We start from the raw sequence: 24,262 nt of genomic DNA, 5'->3' as shown, positions 1-24,262 counted from the left end.
ATCCTCTTTATGGGGGAGAGAGTTTGGAGATGGAAGACCCAGAGAAGGCAGAAGATTGGACTGGAATGTTTATCCGGAGATGCTAAGCTGTCCCCAAGGAATACAAACATCCCCAGCTCTTGCCAATATTTCTAGTGATGATTAACTCATGTTGTCGGAACTGGATCCCACTTAATTCTCATCATGGGGAGAGAAGAGTTTCCCACAATATGTATCGATTGACTCAGTAGCTGGAGAGAGAAGAATATCCAGGTAGGCAAAAGTAAAAAAAAAGGATAAATGGAAACTCTGGTAAGACCTGAAACATTCAAGAGTAGTTTTACTTTTTATTCTAGAAGCAAAACCAAGCCCCCTTTTTTTGTATTTGTAGAAACTGGATTTGAAGCATATTTTCTGAATCAAAACCACCTATAAAGTGGAAACCAGATCACTTTTTCTTCCTCTTCGTGTTTCCGTGTGACTAAGTTGTGCAAGCTGGATTTTGTACAGCTTGGTTGTTTGGTGTTTTATTTATTTATTTGAAAGCTGAAAAATTCAAGTTCTGTAATGTTTTCCAGTTGTATGAAGGTGGGACAAGGCTTTCCCATTCTAAGCCTGTTTCAGACACTTGAGGCAAATCTATTAATAGAAAGTTCTGTGACTCAAACCCATAAGGGACACAGGGTGTGACAACAGTAGCCATGGAGCACAGGGAAGAGGAGGCAGGCTCTGAATGCAGCCAGTCACAAATTGCCCTCTGCCACTCACTGCCCTCGTGACTATAACACAGGACTCTCAGTCTAGGGGAAAACTTTCAAATCATATATCAGAAATATTCATGAAGGATACAACAGCAAGTCCACATTCTCTATTTTACAGATCAGGATGACTTGGCATCAAGCAAGCTACTCCCTGAAGACTAACATATAAATAACATGAACGCTTGAGCTGCAAGTTTAATTCCAGGTGAAGTTTGGTGAGGCTGCTGGGCATAGCGATGAGGAACCATTTATAAATCACAGCTTCCCACTTGGGAGTTTGAGCCATGCTTAGGGCCATCTACCTGGGAAAGGTTAATTGGAGGGGCTCTGGGATATGGTTCTTATGGTAGACATGTTTTGTAACTCTTGCCTCACACAACCTCTTCTCAGGGACCCTGCCTCCTCCCCTGCTAATGGAACTGGGGGACCCAGGGATGGTGTGGTAGGCTGAAGCAGATGAAGAAAGTCAGAATCCTGACTCAGAGGGATTCCTGACAGATGGTGATAGACATTATAGCAAAAAGGTCATTCAGTGTTGGAATCTGTGAGGTCATAGACCAGGGAACAGGCCCCGAGGAAGCCAGAGGCCAATTGTGGTGTGGGAAAAGAATCAAGTAAGTAGTAAAGGGAAGGAGGGGGTAGGCACAGGCAGATGGTAATGAGAGGGACTGCACTGAGACATCCCAGTGAGAGAAAGGAGGAAAAGGAGGGAGAGAGGGGAATAGAGAGGAAGAAGGGGCAAAGGGGAAGGGGGAGATGAAGGAGGAGGAGGAGGAGGAGAAGATAAAAGCAAGAGATGGAGAGAAAACTAGGGCCCACCCACGAGCAGCCATTCCCTATTCTAAGTGTGTCAGGTCTTTCTGGACACTTTCAACAGCAGCAGCTACCCAAACTCTTCCTGGACCCCACCCTACATTTTTAGCTACTGAGGGCTGATTCCAATCACACAAAAGGAGGCCTCTCAGGACATCCTGCTGGCCTTGAGGCAGAGATTGGGGGTGGGGACAGGCATCTGTCCCTTATAAAAAGGAGACACCGCCCCATGAAAAGTCAGCTGCTAAATAGTGAGGGTGGACCACAGGCCCCAGGTAAGATCTGCAGCAAGCTACAGGCAGAATAGGGAATGGTCCATCTGCTTCCCACCCTGCAGAAAACCATTCACGGCAGACTTAAGAGTAGAGTTCCCAGGGTAAATGTCTGTGAAAGAAATGATACACTAGGTTACATATGTACTGTCAGCAAATCCCAGGAAAGGTTGGGGCACCTTGAAGCATAACAAGGTGGCAAGTTTGGGCAAATAGAAAGAAGTCTACATAAAGGCTAATAAAGTCTTTGAACTCTTTAACACTAAGGCATGGTGCAGTCAGAAAGCAGGAATTATATTCAGAGAGGATTTATAGAATCCCACAAATGAGAAAATCCCCATGGATGATTGGAGGGAAAACTGTCTCAAGTATAACTCTAACCTTTGAAGCTGACATGGTAATTAGTTAACTCAGCCTTGGTTCTCTTGCTGACACTTGTCAGAGTTTGGTAGAAATCTCGTGAGTCTGAACCACACTATTTATTCCAGGTAAAGGTGCCACTGAAGTTTCTTAAACCAAACTATTATAATGCCTGAAGTGAACGCTCATGAGATGCTAAAGGAACCCAACAAGGCATTTCCAGCTCAGGTCTCTCTCCTGAATTTCAAGTCCAAATATCTCATGGCATTCTGAAATTTTCCATCTGTTATGCTGTAGTTGCTTCCAACTCAACAGGTCTAAAAGAGGACCCATCACCTAACCTGAGCAGTATCCTTGTATCTGCCCCTGAGCTCAGTGACCAGCATTAATCTCCCTACCAATACCTGGACCATAATCATTATTCTTCACTCCAATTCCTGCCAATATGTGCATCAAATCAATCACAAATTTCTGCTGATGCTGCCTGTAGAATGTCAAGTTGGTCTCTTTCCAGGCCCTGATTGTTCATCTGGATTGTGCCACAATTAATATAAGCAGCACCTTACCACATACTTCCCTGTAGCTCAAAAGGGGATGTAACTTGTCTGTGGTTTCTGCAAGAGAGCAACAGTATGGGGACCCATTGTGAAACAATCTATATGGCTGGATGCAACTTCTGTATATTCTTAACCCTACAAAGCAATATTATGCATGTGGGTAATGTTCACAATTATGGACATTTGTAGCTGAAGTACAAAAACATGTAGGAGGATGATTTGAACTAAATTCCAGATACTGATTACAGAGGAGAGATGATCTACAGAAGCAGATGGAGCTTCAGTGTTATTTGTAATATATCATTTCCATGTTTAAAAATACTGTAAGTACTAACATCAACAAATCTGAGTGGTACTTGGATGTCTGCTATGATTCAGATGTGTTTCCCCAAGGTGATGTGTTAGAAATTCATATATTAATGGTATTTGGAGGTGGGCCTTTGGGAGGTAATTAGGATTAGATGAGGTCATGACGGTGAAGCCCCCAGATGACATTAGTGGTCTTATGAGAAGAAGCGAGGCCTGAGCTGGCACACTTGCTCTGTCTCCCCAGGGGATGTCCTCCTCTATATTATGATGAAGCATGAGGCCCTCACCAAGCCCCCAGAAGATGCCAGCATCGTGCTCTTGGACTTCTCAGCCTCCAGAATCATGAGCCAAAAAAATGTCTGTTCTTTATAAATTATCCAAACTAAAATATTTTATTATGCTAAGAGAAAATGGACTAAGACAATGCCTTGGTTTTTAAAGACTTCTGTATATTTCACAATGGAATTTTATTCAGCCATAAAGAAAAATGAAATTATGGCATTTGCAGGAAAATGCATGGAACAAGTGGCCATCATGTTAAATAAAATAAGTCAAACTCAGAAGGTCAAGGGTCATATGTTTTCTCTCAAATGTGAAAGCTGGACAGGAAAAGAAAAAGAAAGGTGGGGGTGGATCTCAGGGAATGAAAATCAAAGGGAGATCAGTAAAGGAAAGGAACCAGGGAGTGGAAGGGAGAGAGGGAGGGAGGGGGAGGGGGGAAGTGCTGGGGCGTGATACTGGCCAAATTATATTGTTACCTTGTGTGCATATACAAATACACAACAACAAATCCCATCAATATGTACAATTATAGTACACCAGTAAAAAAATGTGGAAAAGACATCTGTATATTTGATATATTTCACATGTAAAATGTAAAAATTTAAAACAGATGTGATCATGAATAAACCAAACCCAGTATGTACAAGACTCTAAGGCCTCACCCCTGTCACCGCACTGTAAGGCTTAGTTCCTGGCATCAAGGGGTTCAGGGATCCCCTTTTATCTTCAGTGTGTGATGTGTACTCTACCCTTTGTGTTTAAGGGCTGAGGTTTCTTAAATTAAGCTTGTCCCTGCTTGCCTTTCCTCAACTCATGGGAAGGCCCAAAGAGGTGGGTGGTATACAGGGAATGGGGGCATCTTCTAGCATATACCCCCTTCCTTTCCCTTGTTTTGGTCATCCAGGCTTAGAAGGAAGATCCAAGTCCCATTGATCAAAGAAGTGGGTTGAAATCATTCTAGGAAGCTTTCCTTCTCTGACTTAAGGGGCCAAAGTTAAAAAAAAAAAAGCTTAGTCCCAATGCTCTGCCACCTACTAATTCCTGAGATCTAGTCAGAAAGGGCTTGCACTGAGGATCACACTACAGCAAGCCACCACCCATCTTGGAGCCAGGGGAAATGCTGCTACCACGTTCCAGCTGTGCGACTTGCAGCCCCCTAATATTTTCAGTCCCTAGTTCAATTTGAATTCCCATTAAAAACAACGGATCAAACTGATTAAAATTTAAATCTACCTAACCTCATCTGGGGGCAGGAGATGCAAAGGGAAAAGAGAGCCCTGATGGAGTCAACGAGCACCACAGTCACGTGTCTTTGGCTGTTTATGGCTATAGCTGGGGGCAGGCACATTTGCAGAACTTGTAGGAAGATATTTAGAGCCAGGATGGAGAGATTTAGGAAAACAATTCAATCTAAGCAACACTGGTAAGCGCTGCAGCAGGGGAGGCAGGATGCAGAACTGGAGAGGCAGAAGCTCTGTGTCTAACTTCTCTTTCATCTGGGAGTATAGGCTTGACCTCTGGAAATGGCAGTATTTTGAGCTTTAGATTGGAGTATGGATGGCATGTATTTTTCCTCAGTAATACCCCAGTTCCACACTGCAAACACACATAGCCTCTTCTACTTCATTTCTACACATCCATGTAGCACCTGGTGACCTGCCATTAACAACAACAACAACAACAAAAAGAATTTACAGCCCTGCCCCAAGTTTGTTTGTCTAGTGGAAAGTACCTGGTAAGTCTGAGCCAGGGGAATTCTCCCTGGGATGTACCAGGCAGTAATGGAGAGTCAAGACCTCTCCAGGCAATAGAAATTGGACTGCAAAACTGGGCTATGGAGGCAAGGGCAGATCCTACCCTGCGGAGACCAGACTCAAAGAAAAATGAAGCCCTCACACATACAAGGCCAAGTGGGAGAGAGTTTGTGGCCCTGAAAGGCTCCTGGTCTGCAGAACCAGTTAATTCTGAGCCCTGCGGCATCTTTGCCCTCCGTCAGGGTTCCAAGAGTCAGCACATCCTGGCTATGGTCCAGGCCAGGGAAGTTGGGCTGCCATTTCCAGCACAAAGAATCTGAGAAGGACACTTGTGATCAGGTGCTTCCTGGAGTTTCAATCACTTTTAAAGTAGTAGCTTCCACCTCCTTCCCCACAAATTAAGAAACTGGTCTATTACATGGTTTTACAACTATAGATGCTCCTTGACTTACAACGGGACTACATCCTGGTAAGCGCAGCTTAAGCTATGATATGGTAAATCACAAGTGTATTTAATACTCCAATGAACCAAGTCGAACTGTAAGTTGGGGCCATGTGTGTACAATAATGCATCACGTTTTCCTTAAGAAACAAGGCCGTAGAATAAGCACATCTAGACTGAAAATAGACATAGAAGTCCTTTACTACTGCTGCAATATTCCTCCTCAAAAGATTATGTGTGGACTTGTCCACTGTACTGAGTGGCCATCTTGTGCATCTTCTGCTGCTCCCGGTCTCCTCCTTTCACTCTGCACCCGTCCCATCCTGTTGTCACTTCTGTAAGCTAAGTTCCATTGTGCATGATGACACACACACACATTATGAGCTTTCCCTGATTTCCCCAGCTGCCTGCTCTTTCTCTTTCTCAGTCAGTGCTCACATCAGCCAGGCTAGGAAGAAGCCACAAGGTGGAATGGTGGGACATGGGGGTTTAGTTTACTGTGAGGTAAACCAAGGCCAATGGCACATTGGGCAGAGCAGGGCAAATAAGCCCACTTCTTTTATGTCACCTAGACTATGCTAAGGCAGAGATCCTTATAAACCTCCAGGAGTCCAGTATCCACTTTGCCCCCATGTCTGTATGGCTCTTGGTAAAACGGAGGAACAGCGTGGTTACACGCTCCATCACATCTTCTCACACTTTTCCTTTGCCACAGTAAAATATGGTAGTCTCTCTTTATCTATGAGGGATAGTTCCAAGAACCCCAGTGGATGCCTGAAGCTGCAGATAGAAAGGGAACCTACATATACTATGTTCTTTCCTATATATAGGAACCTATAATCAATTTTAATTAATAAGTTAGGCACAATGAGAGACAATAGCTTACAATAAAAGAAAATGATGATAACAACATATGGTCATAAAAGTCATCCAATACTTAGAAACTGGTTGTTTCTTGAATTTTCCACTTACTATTTTAAGAACACAGTGTAACACAGTTAAATGAATCTATGGACAGCAATCCTAGAGAGGTGGGACTACTGTGTGTGAGTCTGCCTCAAGCCCTACTTCCTAGTAGGTAAGATACTGTTTCCAAACTCTAGCTCCTTCAATCCGCCCTCTAGTTTCTCAAATGAAGATTTTGCTCTCCTATAGAAATGGCTTTTAAAGTTCCTGCAGTCATTTGGATAAAAGACCCCTTTCTGAACTCTATACACAAGTCCCCTCACAATCTGGGCTTCTTTGCTACAAGCTCTCCAGCTTTTCCTTCTATGGTTTATTTCCTTCTGGTCATTCCCAGCCTCTCTTGCACCTGGTACCATTGTCTTTGCCTGCAATGTCCCTCCTTCCTCTTTATTGTTCTCCTGGATAGACTCCTTCATCCTCATCCTTGACAAGTCTTATTTCCTGGATTCACCCAAGTGAATTTCACTGCTACCAGCTCTGACTCTTCAAGATCTTCTTGCTTGATCTCTGGGCAACACAGTCCCTGGAGGTTCCCACCCAGGTGGAACTGTGGACTTCTAAAGAGCAGGACACGAACTCAGCAGAGACCTGATACTGAGCAAGCACACATACATGATGATTAAGAAGGACAGAGGATGCCCAGACCACAAAGCATTTATGGATTTGTAGAAAAGACAGTCTTAGGTAAGGCCTAGTTCTTGATACACACTAAGGATCTGTTCAACTTCCCAGGTGGGGGTCAGGAGCCATGTCCTTCCACTTAGAAAATGAGTTCAAGTTCAGAACCATCTAGACTTATTTTAATAAAAAATAAAAGGAGAATTATGAACCTTAGAAGGTACACTGTACAGTTGATTCACCTTCCTTTTAACATAGCTACTAAGAATAAGGTTCTCTCAAATGCAAATCAAAAGTACTCTGAGATTTCATCTTACTTTTGTCAGAATGGCAGCTATTATGAAGACAAACAACAATAAGTGTTGGTGAGGATGTGGGGAGTAAAGGTACACGCATACGTTGCTGACGGGACTGCAAATTGGTGTAGCCAATATGGAAGGCAGTATGGAGATTCCTTGAAAAACTGGGAATGGAACCACCATTTGACCCAGCTTTCCCTCTCCTCAGACTACACCCAAAGGACTTAAAAACAGCATACTATTGAAACATAGCCACAGCAATGTTTATAGCACACAATTCACAATAGCTAAACTGTAGAACAAACCTAGATGCCCTTCAATAGATAAATGGGTAAAGAAAATGTGGCATACATATACAATGGAACATTACTCAGCAATAAAAGAGAATAAAATCATGGCATTTGCAGGTAAATGGATGGTATTGGAGAAGATAATGCTAAGTGAAGTTAGCCAATCCCCCACAACAAAATGCCAAATGTTTTCTCTGATATAAGGAGGCTGATTCATAGTGAGATAGGGAGAGGAAGCATGGGAGGAATAGACAAACACTAGATAGGGCAGAGGAGTGGGAGGGGAAGGGAGAGGACATGGAGTTAGAAATGATGGTGGAATAAGATGGATATCATTATACAAAGTACATGTATGAAGACACGAATTAATGTGAATATACTTTATATACAACCAGAGATATGAAAAAATGTGCTGTATATGTATAATAAGAATTATACTAGATTGTGCTGTCATATATAAAAAAATCAATAAAAAACAAAAACAAAAGATAAAGGAAAATGATCCAAAAAAAAGAATAAGGTTTTCTCTCATAGGAATTTTGAGGTAAAAAAGAAAGAAGAGAGGTGCAAAGGGAGACAAAAGAAGACAACCTCATCTGCCTGCTCCTGAAGGCTAAAATTCAACAAGGATGAAAAAGTGTTTTATTCCAAGATTAGAGGTAAGCTCTAAAATGCAAATCTCTGTGAATTTCAGCACTGAAGCAGAAATAATTTACATTGCAGAATAATTTAAAGTCTGTGCAGTTCTTGGCTCATTTATCTCATGTAACCCCCTGAGAGAAAGGTGTGTATGTATGGGGGAGGGGGAGCAGTCCTTGCTGTATCTCACTCAAGTCTTGAGGGTTCCAGAAGATCTTCAGAAGCCAAGGATCTCAAAGGCTACACCACCTGCCCTCCTCCTCCCCATATTCTTTCTTTAGGCAAAAAAATGGTGCTCAGTTCTGACAGCAGGAGTAACAAGAGGAATTCTGCTCTTTTGCCACTGGCCTGGTCTGTGGTCTACCAATACAAAGAAAGAATTCTGCTGCTTATGATACACTTGTTGAGTGTTTCTAATCCCCAAATCTGAAATTTGAAAGGCTCAAAAAAAAAATCCAGATTTTGTAGCATTTCAAGTTTCAAATTTTCAGATTTAGGATGCTCAATCAGGAAAGCCTATGCAAATATTCTAAAATCCAAAACTCTCTGAAATTCTGGTCATAAGCATTTCAGATGCTAAATAGAGCCATATTTGAAACCCAGGTGATTTAAGTAAAAGGCTGAATGCAAAGTCAATTCCTATAAATTACATGCCTGAGTTTTCTTTGGGACCAAGGAGCAGCAAAGAGACGTCTGAGCTATCTGTGACTTGGGTTTCCATTAACCATTGGAACTGATGAGTGGTTTAAATGAGATTGGATATTTGAGGTGTCCATCTTAGAGTGGGGGCTCAATGATGCTTCATTCTCTCTACCACCCAGAGACCCCCCAAAACAAGGGCACCTCTTTCACCACAATGGTCCTGTCCATTCCAGGCCATAGTGCAGTGTCAGACATATAACAAGCAGTCACAGGGATACTATAAGGGGTCAGTCATTCTGATGGCTTCACTTCCTACATGATTAACCAAAAATGATCTGTAGATCACACATAATGAGGGCAAAAGTGGAGGTTTCTAAATCTGTAATTCAGTGGGATCTGGCCACTGAGACAACCCTAAGAAGAAGGAATGAAGGAAGGAAGAAAGAATGCCACCTATTAAGACAGGGCTGGGGTTGGGGCTGAGCAGTGGAGTGCTAGGCTAGCATGAGCATGGCCCTTGGTTCGATCCTCAGCACCATATAAAAATAAAGAAAATGAAGGTATTGTGTCCAGCTACAACTAAAAAAAAATTTTTTTTAAACACAGTTCTGCATCTGATGCTGCAATTCACCAGGTAACTAAAAAGATGAGGCATTGTACTTTATTTCCTTGTGAGATCTGTCAAACTTCTAATGTTAAACATAGATAGAAAAAAGAATTGGCTCTTTCAATAGGATAACTAGAACAAAAGTCACTGGGGCATATGCTGATCAAGTTGAGAAGCCAAATAAGGATATCCCTCTAGGTTATCTTATCACCTGCTAGAGAAATCTGGCATATGATATGGGAAATTATCAATCTTCAGGGTTCAATGAAGTAAGAAAACAGGGAGAGAGGAGAGAGGGGAAGGGTAAATGGGGGAGAGACATAAAAGGAAAAAATAAACCAAAACCAGACCAGCAAACCCCAACAACGACTGAGGTATTATCTAGGATTTAAAATACTAGATGGGAATTAATTGAAGGAATTAATTGGCTTTGGAAACCATCTCTGCCAATTTCACATTAACAGTTATAGTGGGTATACTGACTCCATATACACCAGGGGGGAGAGAGAGAGAGAGAGAGAGAGAGAGAGAGAGAGAGAGAGAGAGAGAGAATTTTTAATATTTACTTTTTAGTTTTCGGTATACACAACATCTTTGTTTGTATGTGGTGTTAAGGATCGAACCCGGGACCCGGGCCACACGCATGCCAGGCGAGCGTGCTACCACTTGAGCCACATCCCCAACCACCAGCTCCCAATTTAAATGCAAACACAAGCATCATATCCAGAGATAAACAGGCAAGGAAAAATGTGCTTTCCATTAAAAAAAAAAAGTGAGGTAAAGGGCATGCTAATTAGCTTGATTTGGTCTTTTACAATATATGAGTGTATCAAAACATTGTGTTGCACAAACTTAGACAATTTCTATTTTTCAATTTAAAAAAAAGCATCAAGGGAACAGTTGAATTTCTAAATTACCAGAAGTCAAAGGATCTAAAGTTAAATCATATTTGGTGAGCAAGAACCATACATTGATTTTAATTCTAAAATGGAACCAAAAGCCCACTTATAACATCCAAGGCTAAGTGACAGACCACAACTCTCTTCAAATAATGATGACATTGAAAACCATAAATGTATCAGTTATGTTGATTGCCTGACTTCCATTTCTAGCCTCTGCTCTAAGTACTTTCTCATAGAAATGAGAATCCTCACAATACACTCAAGGTAAGGTCTTTCAAAACCAAACAAAAATTAAAACTAATAGGTACTAAAGGAAGAACCCCAGGCATGAAGAAGTTAAGTCACTTTCCCAAAATCACAAAACATAGAAAACAGGAGAAATGGAAGCTGAAGTTCAGTTATGAGGCTCTCAGGCAGTAAGTAATCCTATTGAAGTGACCATCACAGTGAAACTTTTGAACTCTTATAAGGTAATTTGATGATGCTTTGATTAAAAAAAATTTTTTAAAGTCCTGGTTCAGGGTTATTTTTAGAATAAAACTTAAAAAAGAGGTTCCTAGCACTCTCCCAAGAGAAACCATCTCTATCCTTCCTGGATCATTCTTCCTCTCCCATCTGACTCTTAGGATGAGCACACAGCATGATGGAAAGAAAATGAGTTCTCAGTAGTTGACAATAGATGATTATGACAGATGTTCAAGAAGTGCTCACTTAGAATTTGCCTAAACAAAAGGGAAAACCTGATCATCTTCAGAAAAGAGTGATTGAGTAATGAATTCCCATTCCACACCTTGTGACTACAAGAATCAGGTCCTCAAAGGAAACACTCTGTCTCCAAAGTAAGTACAGATGACCCATGCAGAGCCAAGTCTGTCCAGCAGTCCTTTCAGTTTTGCTTCAGAACCTTGCTTTTCTTTCCTTTCAGCTCCCCTGGGAACTGGGAGTGGGCAGTGGTCTCAAAGGAAGGGAACAGATCATGAATAATTGCAGTCCCTTTCTAGCAGGTGGAGTCCCCCCCCCCACTTTCGTACTGTGGATTGAACCTAGGGACACTAAACCACTGAGCAACAACTCCAGACCTTTTATTTTTTTATGAGACAGGGTCTCATAGGGCCTCCCTAAGTTGTTGAAGCTGGCTTTGAACATATGATCTTCCTGCCTCAGCATCCTGAATTGCTGGGATTACAGGAATGTACCACTGCACCTGGCTTTTCAGTGGTCTTTACTTCACCCCGACAGCTTCCCAGCTCCTGCCTCAGAGATGGAGAGGAAGTTGAAGTGGGAATGTAAAATCCTCTATTCTGTCCTCAGTCCTCTCCTTCTTGGGAAGGTGTGAAATTGGCTCGGTTTGTCAATCATAGTGCACAGTTGGATTCTGAATATATTCTATCACAGGGAAAGGGGAAGAAAACTTGAAAATTAAATTGAATGAGAAGCCTCTCCCTTGGGGCAGGAAAAGTACTTCTAATTGACTTCTCACTGGAGTGAAGGTTAATTTGTAGACCCAAGCCTTAACCCCCTACAGAAGGAAATGATAACTTAGGCCACAGGCCACCCAAGTCACATATAAGAAACACACAGAGATAACCAGTAGTCAGATGGCCCCTGGCATATGCCTATAATCCCAGCAACTCAGGAGGCTGAGACAGGAGGATTGCAAGTTCCAGGCCAGCTTCAGCAATTTAGCAACACCCTGTCTCAACATTAAAAAAAGGGGTAGATGTGGGCCTGGGGATGTAACTCAGTGGTAGAGGTTCAGTCTTCAGTAGAATAAAAACATAAAAATAAAAAATGTATTTGCTAGCAGCCTGCTAATGAGGCAAAGCACAAGCCCAACTCTTGAACTTTTAATTTCCAAGAGGTTCTAAACTCATTTATTCTGGGGTTCTCATGATGGCCACAGAGTGGCCATTGAACAACTTGTCAAAAAAATTTTTTAAAAAGTCTGTGGGACTGGAAGTATAGCTCAGTGATAGAGCATATGAGAAGCCCTGGGTTCAATCCCCTGCACTATACAAAAAAAAAGTCTGATTTAAATGTACTAAAGAAAGAGGGAATGATCAAAAAAGAGAGGCAAACTCCATAGAATGCAAGGATACATGCTGGCACGCTGAATACTAATACTGACCTGACTTCTGTAATCAAAAGAGGTCTGCTCCTGTCACCTTATGAAACAGAAAAGAAAGGCATCTGAATCCCACTAAGAGACCCAACTGGTGGGAATATGAGGTTAAGGGATCATTCTATAAGCTGGTCCTACCAAGCTAAACTTCATATGCAGAAGAAATGTGGATTCAAAATGCCCATAAGAAGAACACAAGTTACTCTGAAGGGGGGACTTTTGTGACCCTTACACAGACCAGGTTTCAGAAGTCAGGGAGAGGCCTGGGGTTGTGGCTCAGAGGTAGAGCACTCACCTAGCACGAGTGAGGCCCTGGGTTCAACACTCAGCACCACATAAAAATAAATAAAGATATTGTGTCCAACTACAACTAAAAAATAAATATTAAAAGAAAAGAAGTCAGGGAGATAAGGATAATTCACCCTAACCATAAAATCTATAACAAGAGGACCCAATTAGCACTGTGACCAGCATGGGCCAAAATGACCTAACATTGTCCTGGACCTTTACCATGCACAGTGAGGACTTAGAAGACTGATATCATTCTGTTGTCAGTCAAAAGTCAAGAGGTAGACATGGGTGGGACTCTCTGGAAACTCTCCTTGGACCCTCAATGAAACTTGAGGGAAGGAGGGGCATTTTGTTCATCTCCTCTTTGAGAGGACTCACTCTCTCCTTAAGAGTGTCCCCTTTTCCTATCCCTTCAATGAAAGTATGCCTAGTACTCTTGAGAGACATGTCTGATGTGATTGAAAGAGCCAGCAAGAAAGGACCACTCTAGTGGCCTCAGCTCTACAACGGGAACTTGCCCTGTAACATCACAATGAAAACTATGGCAAACACATTTAATTTAGCTTCAAAACTGGAGTCATTTTCCATGGAGCACCGGGGAGCTATTAATGTTGGATAAATGGCAATATCAACAGCACACAAAAATAGGATAGGATGAAAAAGAAATGGCAGCAGAAAGCCCACGGAGCTGCATTCTCTGAAACTGGTCTTCATCTGTTTCATCAGCCCTGAGGGCTGGCCTGGCCATCAGTGGGAGAAGGAGAAGTAGCAGGGTTTGGTCCCCTAGAGGTTCTTCCCCTTCAGCTGCTTCTGTATAGACCTTAACACCTCTCCACTCCTTGACTTTCCTAAAGGTGAAATGAAGATCACTGAAGCCTATAGCAAATCCAGTGTGGTCTGGAAAATGCTCTGCAATCCTTATTTAAAACAAACAAACAAACAAACAAAGCTTCTATTTAAATTCAAGGGTGCAATAACAGAAGTAAGAGAAGGCAAAAGTAACTAATTCAACCTTTAAGAAAATGGCTAACTCTGGCCACATGACAAGAAGCTCAGTATCACTAAAAAAGGAAATGCAAACCAAAACCACAATGAGTTTTATCACTCACATCCATAGAGATGGCTACTGTCGAAAACACAGAAGGTACCATGTATTGGTGAAGATGTGGAGAATCTGGAACCCTTGTTTTCGGTGGCAATGTAAAGGGTATGACTGTCATAGAAAACAATACAGCAGGTCCTCAAGAAATGAAAAATAGAATTATTGAATCATCCTGTAATTCCATTTCTGGGTATATACTTTCCAAAGAACTAAAAACAAGGTATTCAAGAGAAAATTATACACCCAGGCTCAAAGCAGCATTATTCACATAAGCCAAATGGAGAAGCAACCCAAGCATTCACAGATAGGTGGATAAATAAGCAAATGGTAGTATATAAACACAGTGGCATATGGTTCAGTCTTAAAATGGAAAGAAACTCTAACACATACTACAACTTGAAGATTAGTGAAGTGAGCCAGATGCAAATTTTACGATTTTGTTTTTAGGGGGTAACTAGAATAGTCAAGTTCAAAGAGACAGAAAGTAGAATGATGACTGCTAGATGCTAGGGGACAGAGGTGTGGAATTAGTGCTAACTAGGTACAGAGTTTAAGTTGTGCAAGATGAAAATGATTCTGGAGATGGGTGGCGCTGCTGTTTGCACAATACTGTGGAAGTACTCAATGCCACTGAATTGGTCTTAAACGTGGTTCAGAGGGTAGATCTCACATTACCTGTTTTTCACAATAGGAAAAATTGAAGGAAAAAGTGAACAGCTCACTCAGGCCTGTTTTTCTACTAATGAAAAAAAAAATCTTTTGAGAGGTGGGGAGAATAATGACAAAAAGACCATAGTTCCTCCATATAAAAACAACACTACACATTTTGAAAATTTTCAAATTCCAGGCTCAGCCACAAAACAGTTTAACCACACACATGCACCCCGCCAGGAGCCACAGGAAGTGAGCTACTTACCTACCTCACTGAGGTAAATAAAAAATGAGCAGGTGGACCCATCCACTCCATAGTCTGCGTAGCAGCAATCCGAGCGCCACATATCTTTCATCCACTGAAATGACAAGCACACACATGAACACCTTTCAGCTCTCCATTCCCTGGGCTCCTACCCATCTGCTGAGAGAAGGAGGGGTATAAAGGGTGATAGCAGGGTGAATGGTTCAAACCATAGCTTAACAACAGAGCAAGTGGTTGCTGAGCCACGATGACCAGATGTTCAACACCTGGAGCACCCACAGGAAGACACTGGCTTCAGCTAGGCCACAGCTGTAGAGTGAGGCCAGGAGAGGCCATGCCTAGCAGAGTTTTATCAAGGCCAAATGCACATCTTCTGGAAACTAGGGTTTCACCAGTGCCTGAAACACAGAGTGTGGGCAGGTGGGCCTGAGTGCAATTTGAGCATTGGGGAGCACCTGCTCCAAAGGAGATCAGCAAGTGCTTGCCAGGTTGGTCTCACAGTAATAACTGCAGACCTAAACTGAAACTTCTCCCTGAAAGTTACTGGGCAGGCTATATAATTTTCTTTTTAACTATAGACTTTATGTTTTAGAGCAGTTTTAGGTTCACAGCAAAAGTGAGTGGACGGTACAGAGCTTCTATGCACCCTTCTCCACAACACAGCACTCCCATCAACATCCTGCATTAGAGTGTTACATTTGCTATAATCAGTGACCTACATGAACACATCAATATCAACTCAAGACCATCATCCACATTAGGCTTCACCTTTGGTGTTGTACATTCCATAGCTTTAGATAAATGTATTATAGCATGCATCCACCATGAAATTATCAATGGGATAGTTCATTGCCTAAATAATCCCTTCTGCTTTACCTCATGTCTCCCACCCCCCCAATCCCCTGGCAACCACTAATCTCTTTACTGTCGCTATGGATTTTTAAAAAAATGTAACATTGGGCTGGGGCTGCAGGTTGGTGTTAGAGAATGAGCGTAGCATGCATGAGGCATGGGTTGGTCCCCAGCACCAAAAAATAAAAAATGATAACTCTGAAAGAGTGGCCCAGTATCGCTGGGTACTCACCACAAATGCAAATGTGGCACCAAAATTATAGCCTGGATTAAATGATCAGGAGCCTGGGACTAAGATGGCAGGGAGGTAGGGGTAGGGGGCAGGTGGACACTAAGAAACCCTCACAGGAAGCACCCACCCACTAGAGGCTGGGAAAGAAAGCAGCATTATGGCAGGCACCCAAAGCGGGCCAGGCTCTTCCAGTGTGACCATGGAGGGTAAATGTTGACTAACTCCATGGGGTTGGCATAAGCAAAGAAGGGTCATGATGGCCACAATGCAATACTGAAGGATGGAGGCACCCCTTAAATAACTCACTTCCAGGTCTCACTCACTCATTTGTATCTGGGGGGGGTGGGGTGGAAGATTGAGGATGATGGAAATGAGCAGGTGATGCTTCAGCCTTACCTTGATCTTCCCCTCGTAGTGGGGGTAGCCATCCATAGGAGGCAATACACATTTTTCTCGAGCTCCATTAATGATATCTAAAAAAATGAAAAACAACAAAAAATACCATCAAGTCCATAAAATATACATGCCTAACATCCTTGTCAGCAGAGAGACAGGAAGAGAAACCAAAATAAGAGATGCCCATCATGGCAGCCAGGTTCTGACCCATAGAACCTCACCAGCTCCAAACATGTTTGATTGGTCTGTGGTGAGGACCTGACTCCAGGAGACCCCACCTACAAGATGATGACCTCTGACTGGTGTGCCTTGGCTCAGAACGGTGAGTAGGCTGACCAGTGTGCTTGCTTAGAAATTTGCAAGTGAGAAACAGAGAACCAAATGAATGGGGAGCAGGAAATAAAGCCATGAGATTAGGAGTGCCTGCCAGGGCTGGGGGGTGGGGGCCATCGGAGGCCACATGGGCAAAGTGAGATCATGCAGAAACTTCATGCAGTCATGTGTATGAGCTCAAGAAACCAACAGGAGACAGAAGGGCAAATAGAACTTGGGTGCAGAGGAGCAGAGAGGCACAAAACACCTGCGCCATCTTGAGGAATTCCCACTGTGGTTCCAATAGGGAGAGCTCCTTACAGATATTAGATTTCCACCAGGATTTCTTTATTGCTTTATATATTTTCTCACCACAAATCCCATTTATAGTAACTAGTACAAGTGGATTCCGCTTCCTGGTGACTATAGAATCAAAACTGAAAAAAGAGCAGCATTCTTACAAGAAGCTTATAATCTAAAGAGAAAGAGTGAACAAGAAACTGAACGGTATAGCTGACATGATTCAGGACTGGGCAAGGGAGGAGACCCAACTCAATCTCCAAAGCTCAGAGAAGGCCTCCCAGATCCAATACTAACTTAGCTGAGATGGGAGGACAATGTGGGAATGAGCCAGACAATTTAAAGATGTCTTTCAAAGTACTGAGGTGGGTCCAAATGTAGGAACCCACTTAGGCTGGAAGGAAAATATGTGAGATACTGAGAGGTGAGACAGATGAGACAGGCAGCGCCCACACAGGAAAGACCTCAAATGCCACGACAAGGACTTAGGTCTTTTCCTCAAAGAACAGCAGAGCAATAAATAGTGAAAGGTTTTAAGAGGTGAATAGTTATAAACCGATTTTTCTATAGCAATGATCATGCTGGTTGGAAATCTGGACGACTCTATCTGCTTCATTCTCATTTTGTATCTATATTTTCCAGGAAGGTTTGGAAAATGTCACCCTTATTTCCTACCAGTGGTTTTCTATATAAAGGACTAGTCAGAAATCAGATCCCAAATTGCAACATTATTTGATAAATAGTACCTTGGTGGTTATTGGGACTAAAAGAAGAAGTTAGCCCTACAGAGGATCTTATCTGTACCTAATCCTCAAAAGCCACATCTTTCGAAAGTCTGCAACAGAAATTCATGACTTCTTGATCAGGCATTTCACTGGGACATCTCCACAGGAAGAAACATCCTCCTTATCAGGGATCAGAGGCAGCGTCTACTGGCAGTCAAAACGAAGTTACCTAGATTGTCGGGGCCTCTGTTTTGTTATCTATAAAATGGAAATGGCTGTTGCTCTATTTCTTCTAGCTCTTACTAGCCAAGAGTTCAGCCTGGCTCAGCCACTTTTAGAAATGCATTCTTTGTGTTTCTTCATGCTCTGCCTGCAGCTTCCCTCTCCCACTTGCTAGGGCACAGAAGTCACTAAAGCATGGGCTGCTGCATCAAAGAATACAGAGTACTTCCCAATGACTGTGACTCCCATCAGTGTTGCAAATCCTGGTTTTGCTGGGCAACACTTACCAAGCTGATAAACAGTAGCAGAGGTCCTGAGAAATTAGGAGTCTCCAACAGTTGCAGGATGGGGTGATCAGATGTTTTTGAAGAGATATATAGAGTGAAATGCCCAGCCCCCTACCTCCACTACAGACACTATTCTACTTCCAGAGTGTTTAGAGACCAGAGGCTCCTGACTTGAGTGGCAGGTAGGGTGGGGTGAAGCAAATTCATTAGATGGTCCAGGAAGTAGATAGAGCCCTGGGGCTGGACTATGAGTACTCTTATTGAGAGTTTCAAAAATATGTGATGGCCAAGGTCACTAAACTTTTTCTAAAACACACCCAATATAGGCAGTGTGCCACACAGTCTCTCTCTGATGTAGTAGCCACACAAAAGAATGGGTGGGGCCACACTCTAATATAACTTTATTTACAGAATCAGATACAGACCCTTGGGTTTGCTCTGCTAGGAGACTCCCCAAATGAGATTCCTCCTTTCTGTGAACACATGCTGAACTGATTCCTTCCCCAAGACTAAGGACAAAATATTCAGGGGAATTTTACTACTAAGCTTCAGTCCCAGGACTTTCTATTTTGAGACAGGGTCTCCTTAAGTTGCTGAGGCTGGCCTCAAACTTGTGATCTTTCTGCCTCAGCCTCTCAGGACACTAGGATGACAGGTGTGCACCTTACTTGGCCTGAAGCCAGTCCTTCTAAGGAGCCCTGCAGGAATTCCTCTGCCTCTTCTGTTCTCCGCCCACCTTCCTTTATATAGAACTCAACCAGGGCTTGCCTCCCTGAAAACACAGTCCTCAACCTGACCCTCTTATGCCCGGTTGGGTTTAGTTGGATTTGGCCTTGCCCTCCTTTCGGCTTCCCTGGACTCCTGTGTACACCTCTCCACCACCATCTGCTATTCTCTTTATATCTGTCCATCTCCTGTCCCAGGTCATGAGGAACACGAGGAGCTAATATCTTTTTGCTGGGTCACCAGGCACTCAGTGAATGCTGTTTGAATGAACGCAGGCAGGTTCCCGTCTTTCCCTCGATCTGACTCCTAGTCTGGGGAGGAGACTCCAGCTAGGCCACAGTTTTTAATCTTCCTCTTGACAGTTTATCAACAAATCTAACAGGGTCTCCTCTGTGATTCTATTACCTAATAGATGAATTTCCTGTCCCTTATTTTGTGACACAGTGATGGTTCTGAATACACAATGGGTTTCCAAAGGCTCTAATGTGCTACAGGCTGTGGGGTGGGTGGAATCAGAGTGCAATAAACAGAAGTTCCAGCCTTCTACCACAGGGAAGAGCTGCTCCCTGAATCCGACCAAGGGCAGAACCTTCCATCACCACACAGCTCCTGAGGACTCTGGGGTTTTTCTCAGAGGACAGCTCCCCATTTTGTTTCCATCACAATGAAAAAAAACTCAGTAAATGTTTTTATTAGTTTGTACTCACGGAGAACTTTCCAACCTGTGGAAGAGTCTGTGATCTGAGTGTGGCTAAGAAACAAAATCTTAATCTAGTAAAGGTTAATGCTAATGCTTTTCAGGGGATGCTTGTAATTACTCTATACAAGGTCCCTTCAAAAGAGGGGGACAGACCCTGCTAAGATGTCACTAGAACGTTTTCCCTGCCATTCACCCAAGTTCTCTCTCCCTGCCATTTTTTTTCCATATGATGAAAGGGCAAAGAAATACAAAGAGATGTTAATATAAGCAATGAGGCTCAGTTCTTAACTGTTGTTGAGGATTCAGTTTCACCTCTCACCTTCACGAAAGCCAAGCTACATCATTGTGGTTCACCTAAAACTTCACCTCTGTACTGATTGTACAGAACTGTCACCCAGCTGTCAACAGAACAGGCAGACTACGTTGGTGTGAAAATTCCTCTGTTTTATAATGGTACCCACACAGTGTAGAAAGTGCTTGGGTACTGGGTTTAATCTATGAGAACAAACACTTTCTGTCATGCTTAGACTTGGGAAGAACACACAATACAGAGGCAGCGGTAGCAAATGGAGGGGTCCACACACATAGATGGGTGCTCCTGTGAAGGGTAGGCAGCATCTCCTGACTGCCACACAGATGCAGCTACGCTGGGAGACATGTGCACAGGGCAAGAGCAGCATTAAACACACACTGACAGGAAACGATGACTGTGAACCAGATAGATTTTTTTTCACTCATGCTTTCCTTCCCATCTGAGGGCAGAAGGGAGGGAAGCAGGGAGTCAGGACACGAATAAGGAGTAAAGAGGTTTTGAAGGAATGGAGGAGATGGAAATACGGTGATATAAGGCAGGAAGCCAAGGTGGATGGAGGACACTAACAGGCTTATGCAGCACTTGTCTTTCTGGAGTGTTGTCGCACACAGGATCACATTTTAGACAAGGGAGATGGTGACCTCATCTTATAGATGGGAAAGGAGAATGTTTAAAATCCTCAGCACCAACCTCCAAACTCAGCCCAGTCAATGTGAACCTGCTGCCTGCTGTGTGCTGAAATGGGTCCTTCTGAGACATAGTCTGCACCTTCTAGAAGGTAACCACCACGTGTGTGGAGGAAGGAACCTTGTGTGGCATGTGGAAGGAGGGGTCTCATGGGGGGATATGGGAAGAGGGACCCCTGTGTGGGAGGTGGGGACCCATGTAACAGTAAAAGAGGTACCTGTCAGCCTCCTGTGGTGGGGGGGAGTGGGCAGGATTTTTGTCCAGGGGTCCAAACTCCACAGGCTTTTTCAAACAACTGAATGAACAAATGCAAAAAGTCGTAAAGAGCCCAAGTTCCCATGAAGTGGAGAGGAACGTTTCACAGAGAAACAAGGGACCAGAAATCCTCTCTCCTAATCACTGACCCAGCAACTCTGAGTTGTGGACCACAGCCTAGGGAACCTGGGCTCAAAATGAGGCAAACAGCAGCAGGAGAAGACCCTTTTCTGCTGGGAGAGGAGATGTGGATTGCTGATATTTAAAGCTTTTTGGAATTTAAAAAGAGAGCTTGTGGTTTTTTGATATGATCTTAATGAATCATTTGTTAACTGTCCTGATGCTTTTACAAGGTTCATCAGGTACTATACAATTGATCTCTTAACTACCCCGTTTGACATACATGCATATATATATTTTTAAGACATCAACTCTTGACTATGCAGCATAGTTCAAACATCTACTGCACACTGAAGTTAATGATAACCAGTCCTCGCTGCCGAATCAAAGAGATCTGGAAATAAGGTCACAAAAAGAGTCTCCAAAACAAAAGAGACTGAAGTCAGATGTCAATCTCAATCCTGATTCAGACAGTGCTTATAGGTGGGATGATGCATAAGAAACTCAATCAGCTCTGGGTGATGATAAAGTGATGAAGGAATAGAGGAAAACCAGTGGTAGGGAGAGGGACAGGTATCTGAAAGTGAGCCTCACACAAAGACAGGTATTCAGAGTGAAATTTGCTCTACCATTAAGAGAGGTTGCTCTGCCAAGGCTCACTTTTCTGTACATCGATAACAGTAAAGAAGACAAGTGTTTGAAATGACATCTTAGAAAAGAATTCAAAGGACATAGTGTCATTGGCTTTTTTATTGAGAACCCCCCCAGGTGTCTGAGAGGTTAAGAATGTCTGATCCCTCACCCTGAGTGAAGAGAGAAAAGGGGCAAAGATAGAAGAAAGATGAGTTTAAAATAAACTTCTCAAAATTCAAAAACTGATGGCCATCTGTTTGCTCCTGGAAGTGTCACAAAACCCAGTTTGATCTTCTCACCTTTACCGACAACTGGGATCACCATCCACACTAGCACGGGCTCCATTCAACTCAAAGGCACTTCACCCATAATTCCTCTCCAATGATAAAAGGTCTCCAGGGATTCTGTCCTGTGTGTAGGACAAGGTGGCAATTTCTCCATGCACACCTCATATGAACATGCAGCTACACTTATCAGAAGGCCCCAGCAAAGTGCACCCCTGTGAACCCACACTGCCTCAGCATCTCAGCAACAGCCAGGAGCTGGCTGGATCTGCACACTTGAGACCCAGCTCTTGCCAGCATCTCCATGAGCTAGCTTGGCTACAGGAGTGAAGAGCAATAAAGCCAACAGAAATCAGCCATGGTAAAATACAGTCTCCAATTAAAATGACCTCACTGGTCATTCTCAGTTTGCAAATACTCACTTAGGGCTGCTTCACAGTTTCGCTATGAGAAAAGTAATTTAATTTCTATAACTGAGCCATGTACACATATTTCAAGCAGAAGACTCTACAGTAATGAGAAGGTCCTTGATCACCAAAGGAATGGGGCAGCCAAGATGTGGCTAACAGGCAAGACTCTATCCCAGAGAGTATACAGCTTGAGTATCCCTTCTTTTAAATGCCTGGAAGTATTTAAAATCTGAGAGATTTTTCAGAATGGAATATTTGCATAAACTTCTGGTTAAGCATTCCTCATCAGAGAATCCCAAATCAAAAACGTCCCAAAATTTGAAAACTTGGGGGCATCATGTCAACAACTGAAAAAGCTTAGGATTTTCAAGTATTGTGGACATCAGATTAGTGACGCTCAACTAGTACTGGACACTCTGAAAAGGCTTATAATATTTTCTTGTTCTTTTAGTCTAAAAAGCTGGGAATGCAATTATCCCTGTGCAGAGGAATTTTGGAGCTGCAAGAGACTTCATATTTGTCAGACCTTTCTTTACTTAAAACTCTTGATTCATAAAACTACAGCCTAGAGAAATGAAGTGCAATCCTCATTCATTGATGTAACAAAATTTATCAAGCACCTTCCCTGTGCAAGACACTGTGAATGTTCAACCCAGGACTTTGTCTTCTGATTCAAATTCATTCCCAGCATTCTGTTTCTAGGAATTTAAAAGACAAAGAACCAGTAACAGTACCATATTTGTGTTCTGCATAGGAAATTCCATGAATCAACACAGAGGAATAAAATAACAAATTATTTTTCCCTTCTGTAAAAAGCACTTCCAAGGTCCTTGTGGATTTGTTAAATGGAAACCTAGAGCTCCACTGTTGCCCATGTATGAATACTATGGAAGTAATGGAAGTCAACAAGCATATAAAAGTACATTGCCAAGAACAAACAATGTCATAATATTTCCTATCATAATTTGGCCAAATAACCTCAGATTATTTATACTACCCTTGTTCACATATTCTTTCATTATTTTTTATAACTTTATCTTCCTAATTAAGCTTCCAAGAATTAATGAGGTTTTTCCTTTTCTTGGTAAGTTAGTATTAAGAACAGGACCTCGACCAAGATTCTCAGTATGAGAGACAGGACTTATACACATCCATACCCTACATGCATACACCAAAACTCCATTCTGATAAGCCCCAAGATGTTGCTTCTAGACATGTCCACCCAGAGAAAAAGGTGCATATCACATGGTAGGCAGAAAATAGATAGGGTTAAATAACTGCCACTCAAATGAAAAAAAAAAAAGAGCTTATCATTAGACATCAGGGAAAAACAAATCAAAAGCACAGTGAAACAGGAGTTCACATCAATTAAAATGACTATAATAAAAAAAATTCATATAATAACAAGTATTGACAAGGATAAGGAAACATTAGCACCCTCTAACAGTCCCCAAAACTCTGCCATTGATTCATTCAACAAACCCTGGACTTAAATGAGCATCTGTAATGACTTCAGTACCTTCCTAAGAAGTTAACACAGCAATAAAAAACACTCTCTACCTTAAGAGAATATAAAATGCTGTGGCTACTTTGGAAAACACTCTGGCAGTTCCTTTAAAAGACAGAGTGATCATTTGGACCTAGCATTTCTACTTCTTGGTTTATAAAGAACAAAAGCATATGTCCATGCAAAAAAAAAATTTGTACACAAATGTTCACTGCAGTCTTACTGTTAACAGCCAAAAGTTAAACAATTTAAATGCCCATCAGCCAATGATTAGATCAAATGTGATCCATTCGTAGGGTGGAGTATCATTCAGCCATAGAAAGGAATTAAGTGCTAACATGGATGAATCTTTAAAAGTTCATGCTAGATGAAAGCTAG

General features: G+C 42.4%; 1 protein-coding gene across 1 annotated transcript in view; it reads right to left on the bottom strand.

Annotated features, from left to right (window-relative positions):
* Positions 1–24,262, bottom strand: part of LOC143640503 (uncharacterized) — an 87,748-nt gene that overhangs the window by 32,127 nt on the left and 31,359 nt on the right. Inside the window, exons 4-5 of the mRNA XM_077108267.1 lie at positions 16,404–16,480; positions 14,928–15,017 (exon numbers count right to left, since the gene is read on the bottom strand). Coding sequence (XP_076964382.1) covers positions 14,928–15,017; positions 16,404–16,480 — 167 coding nt within the window. The remainder of the gene's footprint in view (positions 1–14,927; positions 15,018–16,403; positions 16,481–24,262) is intronic.

The sequence above is a fragment of the Callospermophilus lateralis genome, unplaced genomic scaffold, assembly GCF_048772815.1.
Source record: "Callospermophilus lateralis isolate mCalLat2 unplaced genomic scaffold, mCalLat2.hap1 Scaffold_314, whole genome shotgun sequence".
Lineage (NCBI taxonomy): Eukaryota > Metazoa > Chordata > Mammalia > Rodentia > Sciuridae > Callospermophilus > Callospermophilus lateralis.
Note: the sequence above shows the minus strand (reverse complement) of the source record. Positions and strands in the feature narration are given on the sequence as shown.